Genomic DNA, 14,283 nt, shown 5'->3' on the forward strand with positions numbered 1-14,283 from the left:
AATTGTAGAAATTGAGAAATGAAAATAATTATACATCCAAAACGCCGTTCAACCTTATTAGAAAACACTTAGATATGTCATAATTGAAAAATGTCTTTGGCTCTGCGTAGTTGCACAATAATTAAATGTTTGCACGCTTGTAAAATGATTTATCAACAAACCATGATACCTGAAAGTCATAAACACATTATAAAATTAGTTTAAATTAGAAATCATGAGGCTTGGCTTGTTTTCCACCCAAAGGAAAAATAAAAAAACAGCCGTTAAATACGACAGTTAAAATGTCATTAACGTCATTATTATCATATTTAATGTACGATGTATGGAAAAAACTAGCCAATCAGAATCAATCGAAACATCTTGGGTGGAATATTATTCCGCCCCGCCATATTCAAAATACCCTTGCCACAACCTAAAAGTTTCTTCAAATACTGGTATTACATGCCCTCTTTCTATTTTCGCTGGAATGAAAAATTAACATTTTTTGACGTTGACGTGTGACATTTGACAGCTGCCTAAAAATACATGTGACATGAATAACAATAATTTTTTGTTGAATTAATTGCTGAATTAATTAATAAATAATAATTAATTTTTTGCTGAATTAATCTAAACCAGTTGACGTCACACCCTAAAAAATAAAGCGATGTGGCGGGAGATTTAAATACACAATTTAAAAAAAAATTAAGGATATGTTGAATTAAGGTAAAGTTATGAGAACCTTTAAGTCAAGACTCTCACCACTTTTATTGAGTCCAATAGCGTCACTTAATGTTATACCAATTGAGTAAAACCTTTTTAAATCAAATATCTTGCTCAGGGAAGACTCAGGCTTTAAGAACATTATTAAAGATATTTAGAAAGATGACAGCCTAAAGGGAAAAATTACTTTTTATATGTAGATTTTTTTTAAATCTCTTAAAAATAACTTAATTAAAAATAAGATGATTAAGTCAATTTAAAACAAATGTGCTATTTTTCTAGTATCTTTCGGTATACCCTTCATTTCACTATCATTAACTTGCTGAGTTCAAATCACATTGCAGTATCTCCAAGTCCTGAAGATTTGAAGTTTCTCGAACAATCTTAAAATTAACTGTAAATTGCTTTCAAGACTACTTTAAGTTTTGAAAAAATAATGCAAACATTAGTTTGCTGAAAAAAATTCAGATTGATTGCATGGCGAACGGTTAATGGGTTTATTTTCATCGTAATAAAACATTAATTAATATAAACAATGATCATTGGTAGAGTTACAATTAAAAAAAATGGTAAATGTGCCTAGCGTTAGTATGATAATACCCAATAAGATAGCGAAGGAATACATTGCAAGAAGGTTGTAGGTATTTTGGTCACTTTGGCTCCTCTAACTTTCTTCCAGTAGATTTTACAGCTTTTTTACACTATATCAAAATTCTACAGAATTTAATTCTATTAATTTTTTGTCCTATAAAATTTTCTGTTTGGCCAAAAAATTGAATCAAAAAATTTTTGGGCAATAGCAAGAACTCTTAAATTATAAGACCAGATTGACTGTATTAAGTACATAAATAATCATATTTGTTACTAGATTTTTTTCACATTTTGAGAGTGGAAATTTCCGCAATTTCTTCCTATTGAATCTGCCCTTTTATATCGGATGCTTGACAGTCAGTGCAGTCTCAAGGCGATAGTTTTGCTTTTTTACCGCCATCTATATGTTGAGGAGTAGAAGCTTGTTCGGTGTCTCTCAATCGCCCAAGCTTTCAAGATACACATGATAGATTGCACAGATCGTTGATTGGAAAGGAGAAAGGAATAATACGCAATATTCGTCATCTTACCCTTCTTTTTCCTATCCAATTCCTTCCGTGGGATCTTAAAGAAACGATAGAAGAAGAAATTAAACGCAGCCAACTTGTGTGTATTGGGAAAATTAAATGACATTATATAATGTCGAGGGTTTTCTATAAATTTCAAAACGAATCTTGTTTTGTTTTGTATTTTATCTCAGAAGTCACTTATAGAGCACATATAACCAAGATTGGCATTTATTATTTCGAGGAGAAAATACTTCATTTAAGAAAACATTTTCCTTATTTACTGATAGATGAGCCATTTTTTTTTATAGAAAAGACAATGTTATAAACAAATGTTTGTCCTTTATTCATGCATGTTTTTCCTCTCTTTCCAGGCTCCGATGACCTGAGGGCCTCCGACACCTACTCGTCCAGACCCAGGGGCATCTTCCGTCCATTGAGCGATCTACCCGAGCTCTCCACTGGTTGGCCCTTCGGCAAATCCATCTACGATGACCCCAGTGCAGCTGCCGAACGTATCCACGTTCCTGGATACCGTTACGATCCTTTGCACCGCGACACCTACGGATACTCACCCAGGCCGATTTTCCCCCACAACTACGGCTCCTTGGACAGATACAGGCCTGGTAAGTCTTCGAGACATTGAAAACTATCGCCCACAAAAAAAAAATATAAAAGTTATCACTCCGGATATTAAGGAATCGCTTTTTTTTTTTGTTGCCTTTCGAGATCAAAATTGAGCGGTATAGTTCGAGTAAAAAAAGTGATTCTTTATTAATATCGGGTGTGATATGGTAAAAATAAAATACTCGCCTATAATAAAGGTGGTTTTGACCACTGTTCTGCCGTATCCAGTGCCTTTAGATCACGAAGAATTCTTATTATTATATAAATATGCTTGTGTCGTTCGCTATACATAGAGTTAGAGACCATCTACGTGTTAAATGTTGTATATTTTAGAGTATATAATTATTGCGACTGTATGTTATTTAATTTAATTAATAATTTATATATGGATAATTTTGATTGTACAGCCTTCGAAAGTTGAAATAAAAGTTTTTTTGGAAAAGTGACTGTGTGAGACCCCCCTTGCAAACGCTTGAGCTGACTCTACTTACACTCTCATCGATTACATTTCTTTTGGTTTTTTTTTTGTTGTTGTAGCCTACTTTTGTCATTTTGTTTTTAACAATTTTGTGTATGTTTTATTCAGATTAAATGAGTTGTATAGGGTGACTCAAATTCGAACCTTATCACAAAAAGAAAAACTTTTAGAGGCAAAAAATTCTATTGTCGTTTCTTCAATGTAAAAAGGCGTGATGAGGCTTGAATTTGAGATACTCTATAATAAAAATCATGTAAACAAATCCTATAATGAAGAAGACAGAGATGCACACTTAAATGCGTTATAAGATTTTTATGATTCAGATTATATTTTCCAAGCAAAAAAAAAGTTCATTTCCAGATATAATAAGTCTCTAAATTATCTCCACCTTAAAGGGCTATAGGACCAAAAAACAAAATCTGTTGCAGGCAAATTGATGATAATCTGGTGTTTATTTTCAATTCATTTAAAATAGAAACGTTAATCGCAGCATTCGCCAATTCACTTTCCTGACGTTCAGAAGCTTGAAGAGTCCAAGTTTTAGCACCGTATACAAAGAAAACTACCATTTCTTCTTCCGTCACTGCTATGAGTGTGGTATCGTCAGCAAATCTAACGTTGCTGATTTTTCCTGGCTATTGTTATGCCCATCTAAGGACTTTCCCATCACAAATTAACCATATATGGTAAAAAGATCAGGTAATAAAACACAGCCTTGTCTGACTCGTCTTCACTCTGCTCACAATTGTTTTGAGAACCCTTGGTTTAAACGAACATTTGTTACATTTGATTTACATTATTTGTTACATTACTAGATAGACAGGAGCATATTTATCAAAATGGTCCAGTTTAACCCAGTTGATGCAATCAAACGCTTTTCGAAAATAGATGAAACATATTATCATGGGTACTTCACACACTCTAGATTTTTCAATAAGGTGTGTCAGATTTATTATTTGTTTCCTAGTTCCTTTTACATTACCTTTAATTTTTTCTAGTTTTTAAGAGGACTTTGCAAACGTGAACTATTAGTGACAGTGTTCGAGTTCTTACATCTTCTAATAGTTTATTTTTTGTATAATGGGATTTATATTATACCAGTCAGTTAGTCGCGTTCCTCTATTCCATAGTTCTCTTGGTTTAGTCTCAATTCCTAATTATTTGTTTTTCTTGAACAATTGAATTGCTTCTTTTACTCGGAAAGTAGTATCTCTGCTTCTCTGGAATAACTTGGCCATAAATTTTCTGGTGGAGCCTGTTCGTTCATGTATAGAGCTTCACAGTACATCCTCCACGTTTCTAAGATCTCATCGATATTTCCCTCTTGGTCCAAAGCAGACCAGTTCTGCGGTTTAAACTCTCTTATTAGCAGTTTTTTTTTGTTTCTATGTTCTTCTATTTCTTTACATGAATCGCAGATGTATTTCTCGTTGTCTTTGCGGTCTACTTCCCCCGTAATATTTTTACTATGTTGAATAAAATCCCACATGTGATCAGCAATCCATAATTTACGTTGGTTTAATGATTTTTTACGATTTCAATCATCATGTACTTTAACTTTTTTCAGGATCGTTTCCTATTTGATTTGGGCAGAGCTAATTTTCCATGTCCACCTGAAAATCTTGAACTTTTGATAGATTCGGTACTAATGTTCTCTTAATTTGTTTTCGAGGTACTACTATAAAACGTAGTCTAAAATTCGGAACTAGAAGTTGGTGACCGATTCCAAAGTTCGCTCCAGGGTTTGTGGTGATAGCCATCCCTTACGTAAATGGTCTTCGAGCATGATCTTTAAAGAAAGTGTTAGTAAGTGCAAGATCTCCCCTCTCATTCCTCAGGCTCAGTTCAAACTGTCCCATAGTATGTTGAATCTTTTCCGATGCTGTCATTAAAATCTCCCAGGATGAATAGTAGGTGACGGTTTGGGATAGTGGTCATCTCTTCAAGATCTGCTTCTTGGAATGTCGATGTTGATGCATACATTTGTATAAAATACGGAATGCTTGTGGAGGCTTAAACTTTGACATAAATTATTTTGTTATCCACTAAATTGTTTACAATAACAGAGTTATTTAGTTTCAGAGTCACAATTATTGCAACATCGTGATCGTATTTTCTAAGCCTGAGAAGTTTAACATGTTGCCTTCAACTCATTTCTGAAGTGTACATTACTTTTCTGATGTGTTTCCCTTAGTATTGAGATCAAAAGTTTCTATTTCTATTTCTATGATTTGTAGTTTTCCAAGAGGTTTCAAGTCCCAATTTTTCTTGTCTAACTCGTTTCAGTAGCATAGATGGATACACAGTACCACAAATAAATACTACAGCAGACTTACATCATCATAGCTTGGTTCTAAACCCCAAGACAAAGTCGCCATTTTTACTACTTACTTACCGTTAAAGGTTTCGCCCGTTTCTGTAGACATGGGCCATGGACTACATTTTCAGGTCAGAGAATACTTGGAATCTGTGGTGAACAGGAATTGATTCATTTTTCCTAATTGGGTGGGTTGGGTTTTTCCTAACTCACACCCTACTTGATATACAAACATACCCTCTCCTCTTCTTCGTCTTCTTCTTCTTTTCTTATTCCTCTGTTTTCTGGAACAAGAAAACCATTCCAACCATCAATTTCCAGTATTGTTGAGAATCTCGGAAAAAAGTCATTAAATTCTGCACTAAGAAAGTTTTCCTTTTGAGATTAGACTTACGGCTTTCAATGCTTCGATGGTTGCAGGTTTCTTGGCATAAACATGTGACTTCAGATAACGCCACAGTCAGAAGTCTAAAGGCATTAAATTGCAAGAGCGTGGAGGCGAATTCTGGTCATCAAATCAGGAAATGACACGACCAGGAACAATTTCGTGCAAGATCGTTTATGTTTCATGGGCGGTATGACTGGATGCTGAAACCACATGTCGTCAAGGCCCATAGCTTCCAAATGATGCACAAGAAACTGTGTTATTATAGCTCGATAACATTCGCCGTTCACCGTTACTAAATTACCTTCTTCGTTTTAGAAGAAAAACGGTTCAATTATTTCCCCAATTATTCCTCAATCAAGGAATAATCAAGTGAATTCAATTAGTGAAATTTCTTCGCTGTTCAGGATTTGCTGTCAGAAGTTGTTGAAATGATAGACGAATTGACGTCACTGGTCTTTCTTCACACTCTCGTTAACTGCCGTATCGTGGGTTTCATATCACTAACCGAACCAGTACTCTTGAATTTATTGATTATTCTTTTCACAATATAATATACAACATTTCAACCGAACATCGGACGCACTTTACGAATAGTGTCAACTAAACTTTCACCAATCAGGACGCGTTATTCTACCGTATAACGCTCCATGTTTGCTGACTCCCATCTGTCAACTTTCGATCTGTCACATCATAATCTTCTGACATTATAACTGTTAAACATGGCGCGCAATTCAAATCTTGCGTTCTTATTGAAACACCCTTTACAAGTTTTTTTTATATTCTTCTTCTTCTTCTTCTTTAGTTCTTTATTCTTAGGTTTACTTGCCGGTACGAGCAATTGTTCTTCTCTTACAGAAAGATGTCAAAAAGAATTCTAGACTGCGTATTTAAAATAAATTATGCATCATTTAGAATTAAATTATACACTTGAGAATGACATTCTCTTTATAGGATTATTTGTCGGTCTGAGAATTTTAAGTGATCTACATCTTCTCTTCTTCTTCATGGTATTAAATTAAATTAAAAACTACATCAAGAATCTGGAAAACCCTTTGAAAAGAAAAAAAACGTTTTTAACCCCTGTTGTTTAGTCGTCTGTTGTATAGAATAACTGGGAAAATTTTGCATAATTATTAAGACTATCTACAGAATCTTTAAGTATACAAAAATGCCTTAAAAAAACGATTTAGATGCATAGAATAAACTTGAAATTCAAGCCAAGAGACTGGAATAAAAATGCATTTGAAATATCCAAAAGATATACTTGAAAATTTGGATGAGTTAAAAAAATAAGTTGAAAGAGTTTAACTGAAATAAAAATTGCTCCAAAAACCTGGAAGATGTAATTTATGTGTTTAAATAGCTGGAAAAATGTAAAATGACATCAAACCTTTGGAACAAAATTAATTCATGCATTAAGATGGCTTTAAAATGCTTGGAAAAATGTATTTCAAGAGCCTGGAAAATGTAATAAATATTACTTCAAATCTTAAGACAGAATTAGATTAAAATGCCAAGAATAAAAAATAAATTTATTTAAAAGAGTAAAGAAATGTAAAAAATTATTTTGAAAATTAATGGCTTCAAATACTTAAAACATGATGAAAAATTACTCCTAGACTCAAACATACAAATGTAAATAACTAGAAAATTCTTGACCTTAAATGAATAATACCTGTATATAGTGAATATAAATATAAAAGTGATATTAAAATGTCTGGAATAAAATCAATGGAAGACTTCAAAACCCTGGAATAAATAAGAAATTGTACCATACCTGAAAAGAATGAATCTGAATTATACCTTAAGGGAATGATTTCAGCTGCCTAGAATAAATTTGAAAATTAAGGATTGAAAAGGATTTAAAATTGAACAATAGGAAACAATATTAGGAACCTATTATTCAATCAACGCTAAAACTAAAATAAAAAATTGTGGCAAAAAAAGTAAAACCTGAAGAAATGGCTTTAGGGCCTAGAACAAAAATTGAAAAATTAAAAACCCAAAAAATTGGAACAAAAATGAATTTGAAAAATTCGAAAGATGTACTTAAAAACTGAATGGCTGAAAGATATATGAAGATGACTTAAAAACGCCTGGAAGAACATTAGTTTGGAAGTCTAGGAAATGTCATTCAAAAGCTGGAAAAAGTTTGTTTGTAAAAATAGTAAAATTAAATGGGAAAATTAGTGCAAAACTTTGCAAAATAGGTAAAAAATTAACTTGAAAATAAGGTTTTTACCAGAAAAAAAAACGAGTCTTAAGAGAGGCACTTAATAATCCTTGTACGCAAGCCTCTCCTGTAGAAAAAAATATGGTATATAATTTTTAAGGATATGACAGAATTTTTAAATAGGACTTTAAATACCAGGAAGGATCGTAAAAAGAAGACTATTGAATTAAAATGAATGATATTAATATTATTCAATAATATTGAAATTAAGCTAATATATGCCTTAAGAAAATGACTTCAGATGCCATTTAAAAATTAAGCCCAAAGACTGGAATTAAATTAGACTAGAAATATTTGAAAGAGCTTCAAAAAAGTTGAAAGAGTTGAACTGAAATTAGAATTACTCAAAGAAAAAATTAACAAAATGAATATAGTTGATATTAAAATGCCTGGAATGGAATTCCAGGCATTTACATATTCCTTTTAAAGCCTAAAACCTATAAGAAATTGTATCAGAAAAATAAATCCTGAAGGAATGTCGGAAGGAAAGTGCCTGGAATAAATGATAATGAATTTGAAAAACTCGAAAGATTACGAGTACTTAAAAGTCTGAATGATTTAAAGATGACTTAAAAATGCCTGGCAAAAAATAATTTTGAAAGTCTAGGAAATATCATTCGAAACTTGAAAAAAATGTAAATTCGTTTAAAATGTGTGAAATTAAATTGGTAAAATTAGTGCAAAACTTTTGAAAAATATGTACAAGATTACCTTAAAAATAAGGCTTTTACCAAAAATAAAAACGAGCCTTAAGAGACGCACTTAATGCGTAACTTTAAACGTAAGTTGGCTTCAAACGCTTGGAACAAAATTATAAAATTAGTCCAAACGTGTAGAATATAAAAATGTATAATTACTTGGAAAATTGTTGGACTAAAATGAATAATATTGATATTAAAATTGCGGAAATAAAATCAACGGAAAATGACTTCAAAAACCTGGAACTTGAGCCAAAATATTAGAATGAAATTGGACCTTAAAATGCCTGGAAAGCGGTATTTCAAGAAATATAGTAAATGTCATTTTAAACCTTAAGAAACCTATAAACTAGGTTAAAAGGTGAGGAATAAAACTGAAAATTAGTAAAAAAATTGTTTTTTTCCAGAAAAACCACGCCTTAAAAGAGGCACTAAATACCCCTTGAATGCAACCCTTTTTTTTGATAAAAAAATTAAAGAATAATTTTTGACTTAAATACAGAGGCCATAGGAAAAACCGTAGAATTGTTTAAATGCCTGGAATAAAATAAAAAATTACTCCAAAAGTCTGAACCTTATAAGAGATTGTACCATAAACCCCTAGAAGAAATGAACCTGAAACATGCCTTGAAGAGATCTGGAATAAAAATGAAGTTGAAATATCCGAAAGATGTTCTTGAAAATCTGAATAATCATATAACAATATACTATTTACTTCAACATGAATGTCATAAAACAGTTATAAATGTAATTGGAAACTTATAAGTCTAAAAAAAATGCATCTATCTAGTTTGGACAAAATAAATGTTTACACCTGATGTATTCTAATAGTAGTGACGTTAAGGGAAAAACGATAAACATAAAAGAGCAAGAAAACAAAGAAAAGCAGAAAGATAATTAAAAGTGTTTAATTTAGAAAAGCAATCGCTCAAGACTTGTTAAGAGGATCCAAGACAATATTGTAAAATTGTGATATATAAAATTGTTATATAATCCAGAGATCTTTTAATAAATGAAAAGTGTATTAATACTTTGACATCTTAGTGCTGTAAGTACCTCAGGTCTATTTTGACTAATTTTATTACTGTTTTATCACTGAATTTATATAAATATGTTAAATTTGAAAAACTTCTGCCTCTTTAAACAGTTGATACATATTTTTTGCCTTTACAAAGATAAATCTTTAGTAATGCTTTTTGCGTGATCACAAGTAGATCAAAAACGAATTTAAAGAAATAAATTGAAACAGTTTAACTCAAATAAATATTGTTCCAAAAGCCTGGAAGGTCTAATTAATGGCGTTAAATGCCTGGAATAGGTCATAAGGTCTGAAAGAGTGATGAAGATTACTTTAAAATGACTGGAAAAAGTTCTTCCTGGAAAAACTAAAAAGTTAATTAAATAGCCATTGGCAAATATGTAAAATATTAGAAAAAAATGAGTTTTCTCACAAAAAAACGCCCGTTTCACTTAACCCTTGTATGCCACCTTTTATATAACCAAAAATATTGTGCATAACATTTATTAAAGTAATTTATGACAAAAGTAGGCCGCCCGATCAATCAAAAAAGTTCATTAAAAAAATAAAAACCGACTAACGTGGCTTTTTAACCATGCGACCCGCCGCTCCAGCATTTGCCAGGGCGATCCAGACTTTGTTCTTTCTACATCCCCCTTACATCCCATCATTTAAAATAACATGGATATCATATAGTATCTATATTTTCTGGATACTCTGGAACACGAATCGCTGATAATCGCCTTGGCCTAAGGTAAGTTATGATTAAAAAATGCCTTTTTAAAGTTCATTATTGCATGTATGTACATTTGCTGATTGCCGCTTAAATTGCATAATAAGTGTGTGAGTGTATGGTAAGTAATTGTAAACGAAAATCGATCTAATTTTAGAGCGAAAGATGACAGAACGGCTATCGCGATCGATTAATCACACCTGAAACTGTGTATGCTTACCAAAGTGGCGGGTGATAAAAAAAGATTTTTATTTTTTTTTTTTGATGAATAATGGGGCGGTGACGTAAGCAAACAGAGAGAGAAACTCAAGTGGGAGTTTAGTGGAAACTCGGTTTTCTAGTCAGTTCGCGGCAGTAAGCAGCTTCATAACGCGTATATTAGGTGGTCGGCTGTTAAATATAAATAAATATGGGTAAGCATATTTGGTTTGAGATTATTTTTGGATTTTTGGAAAGTTATACTTGGTATGCTTTGACAATCGGATTTGATTTATATAATAAGCAATAACTTAGTTTTTATTTAGTTAAGGCACTTGGGTTTAATTTACAGAATAAATACAGCTTCCCTTTTATTTTTTAAGAAATATTTCATAGAAACCTCTTCAAGTATTTAGTCCATAATTTTCGATTCAGTCCTAAACTTTCAAAATTATTAATAAGCATTTCTTGGTTTGGATTTTTTTTTAAATTATACTGCTAGGGATTAATAAAAGCTTAAAGTCATTTTATATTTTTTTCAACATTTTCTGTAAATTATAAGTAGATCTGGAAAACTATACCTCAGATATTTATAGATCTCGCCGACCTTGTGATGCAATATCTAATTTGAAAGTAGTTTGTTTATTAAATTGTATTTTTGGATGGTTTTATGGATATTTCTAGCGGGATCGTTTGCTTCTGTTCAATGAGCCAAAACTATAAATTTCACTTACAAAATAACAATCATATTCCAACATTTTTAAAATACTACGACTTGTGTTCATTTAATTTATACATGAGTTTTTAAAGAGCAACCGTAAATTTCCTAGCAAATATTCACATTGAAGATAATAATGAATTCACAAATATTAAAAATGGTCAAGGATTATTCAATTCCGTGTCTAAATTCTTTCAAAATTTATTGAAAAAGTTATATAAGGCAAAAGAACAAATTATTACTTAGTTTTCTGTTTAATTTTCAAGCCATTCCTGAAATGTCTTTTCTAAATCCCCCTCGAAGGTCTTTAATGAGACAGTTTTTTATTCTATATCTATTAAAATTAAAACAATATTCTCTAATATAGAAGTGAAATATTAAAAAGATAATTAAAATTCTAGCTCTATCTATTTCTAGTACAAATTATGAAGATTTCGCAATAAAAACTCAAACTGACGTCGATAATGAATTCACAAACAGTGATCATTTAAATATTTATGTAAATTATTTAAAAATAGATTGAAAAAGTAGTTCAAGGTAGTCAATAGGCCGAACCTATCTCTTAACGATAGTTATTTATTTTTTTTTTAAGTTTTCTGTACTTAAACGAAATCTATCTTTTCGTCATTATTCTTTTTGGTCCCAATATACCTAATTCCTCATTTATTTCAAAACCTTCAGATAGTATTACTTGGTTAACATATACATAGTATTTGATCCTTGTCTCACATGATGTAGTAGCTACAGAAATAGCATTTTCATTTTTTTAGTGACGTTTGAAGTATATCCTATAAAGACATTGCAGGAGCAACTTTATTACCAATATAAATATTTCTGCGATTGCCTTAATGTTATCAAATATTCTCAATGATCCTTTAAGTGTTTTTAGTTATTATTAAAATTATATCACTAAATATTGGTAATTTTTTAAATATAAATCTGTATCATTTGGGAGATTTATGTTAACTCCAAAAAATGTTTTTTTTTGTTAACTTCACTAATATAAATAATTTTTTATAAATTTTTATTTGATCCAACCATGATAAGTACAGCATTACTAGTAAGTCGGTTATACTTTGGTAAAATATCGATAAGTCCTATTTGCTTAATATTTGTTTGGTATAATCATGTTAAAATATCATATCACGTGTTTAAAAAAAAACTAAGGTAAAACAATTTGATACAATTGTGATAAGTGGCAGTTATCATGTTTAAACCAAATATCGTAAAAATTATTTAGATCATTTTGTGTTATGTCCCACTTACCATATTTTTACCAAAAAATCCGTTTTAATTAGTTGTTTTGTGAATTCTTCTATGTAAGTGGGATATACCATAAATGTACCAATTTTTTTTTCCAGTGTATTTGTACTTATCATAATGACTCGTTTAAACTCGTTCGTCGTCGCCAAGACGACAGCGTATTATTGTTCCCCTGACTGGTCAAGGATACTGGTTTTTAAACAACTGATCACTTTTATAGAGCCGGAACAGACTGATACTTGCCTAAGCCTTGAAAATAACCCACATCTTCCACGTCACCAACTGATTTCAGTTCTCGATCTAGTGAATTATGGGAACCATCAAATGAAGAGCAGATAACTAACAATGAAGCTGATGTTTCTGAAGAAACCCAAAATGAGTCAGACGATGACATCCCTTTATCGCTAATTGCAAATGCAACTAGAAAGAGAAAAAAAGGACACGGTTCAATACAAAGAATTGCGACAAAGTCGTTCTGAAAGTAGAAAAAAAGGCGAGGCGTATGTTACTGCCAAAGGTAAGAGTATTCTAGCAAAAACGTCAAGACCAGTTTTTGAAGGCTGCCGAGCAAAATGCCATTTAAAAACTGCCCATATTGACATGAAGCAAATCTTTACTGACTACAGAAACTTACCAAGTAGAGATATACAGAAAAGGTATTTAGCTAGTTTAATTACAATAAAACCGAAAGAACGAACAAGGTGTAATAAATCAGCAAAAGATAGACAAATCACAGTACTTTACAAGTTAGACGGCACTAATGGTCACATCTGCAAAACTTGCTTTTTGAACGTTTTTGGTGAAACCAGAGGTTTCTTAGATGATGCTGTTAAAAAAAAGAAAATATCACCTACCTCTATCATCCTGAAGTCCGATTTAAGAGGCACGCTACCTTCAGGCAATAAACGATCAGAAGCGGACATCTCATTTGCTAGAGATTTTATTAATACCTTTCCGGCTTATGAGACCCATTACTCAAGAAATCATACTACAAAATGATATTTAGCACAACACTTAAACTTCCAGATATTGTATAGGCTTTATAAAGAAAAGTTCGAGAGTACAAGATCAGATCCAACTACAAAGCCTTTGAGTCTAACTGTTTTTCGCAATGTTTTCATAACCTTAAACTTAAAATTTAAGAAACCAAGTAATGATACGTGCAAAACGTGTGACGCATTTTTTCTAAAATTAAAATGTTCTGTCGACGAGGAGGAAAAAACCCAATTAAAAACGGAGAGTCAACGACATCAGGACAAGGCTTCCTTTCACTATGCAATAAAAACAGGTGATAAAGAAAAAAGTAAGCAAAGTTCAGGCAGGATTTTAGTAGCGGCATTTGACTTACAAAAGTGTTTGGCTACACCCAACTTGACTTCTAGTATGTCTTTCTACAACGATTCTGACGATCCGCAATATTACTAGAAAAAAACGTGTTACATATGGCACGAGTAGCACAACGAGGAGCCGATGAGATCGCATCTTGCTTGTTTCAGTTTATTAAGGACTTACCAGACCATGTGGAAACTCTAATCCTCTATTCAGATACGTGCCCTGGTCAAAATCGGAATAGCATATTACCGATGATGTTTTTAAAAGCAATTGATGACAAGAATACGTTGAAAGAAATTCATCACAAATTCCTAGTTCCAGGGCATACTCATTTAGAGTGTGATACCGATCATGCACTATAGAACGGTTTGTCAAAAAACGCAATCCCATAATCTCAGGGCCACAAGACTGGGTGTCTATAATAAAAATGTCTAGCCCTCATTTTTATGTAAAATTTACGAGACAGACAGACTTTTTTGGA

General features: G+C 31.8%; 1 protein-coding gene across 5 annotated transcripts in view; it reads left to right on the forward strand.

Annotated features, from left to right (window-relative positions):
* Nucleotides 1-14,283, forward strand: part of LOC126738111 (uncharacterized) — a 48,870-nt gene that overhangs the window by 18,719 nt on the left and 15,868 nt on the right. For all 5 annotated transcript variants that reach the window (XM_050443262.1, XM_050443264.1, XM_050443265.1 and 2 more), the window contains exon 3: nucleotides 2,174-2,425. In XM_050443262.1, the coding sequence (XP_050299219.1) occupies nucleotides 2,174-2,425 (252 nt within the window). The remainder of the gene's footprint in view (nucleotides 1-2,173; nucleotides 2,426-14,283) is intronic.

The sequence above is a fragment of the Anthonomus grandis genome, chromosome 7, assembly GCF_022605725.1.
Source record: "Anthonomus grandis grandis chromosome 7, icAntGran1.3, whole genome shotgun sequence".
Taxonomy (NCBI): Eukaryota; Metazoa; Arthropoda; class Insecta; order Coleoptera; family Curculionidae; genus Anthonomus; species Anthonomus grandis.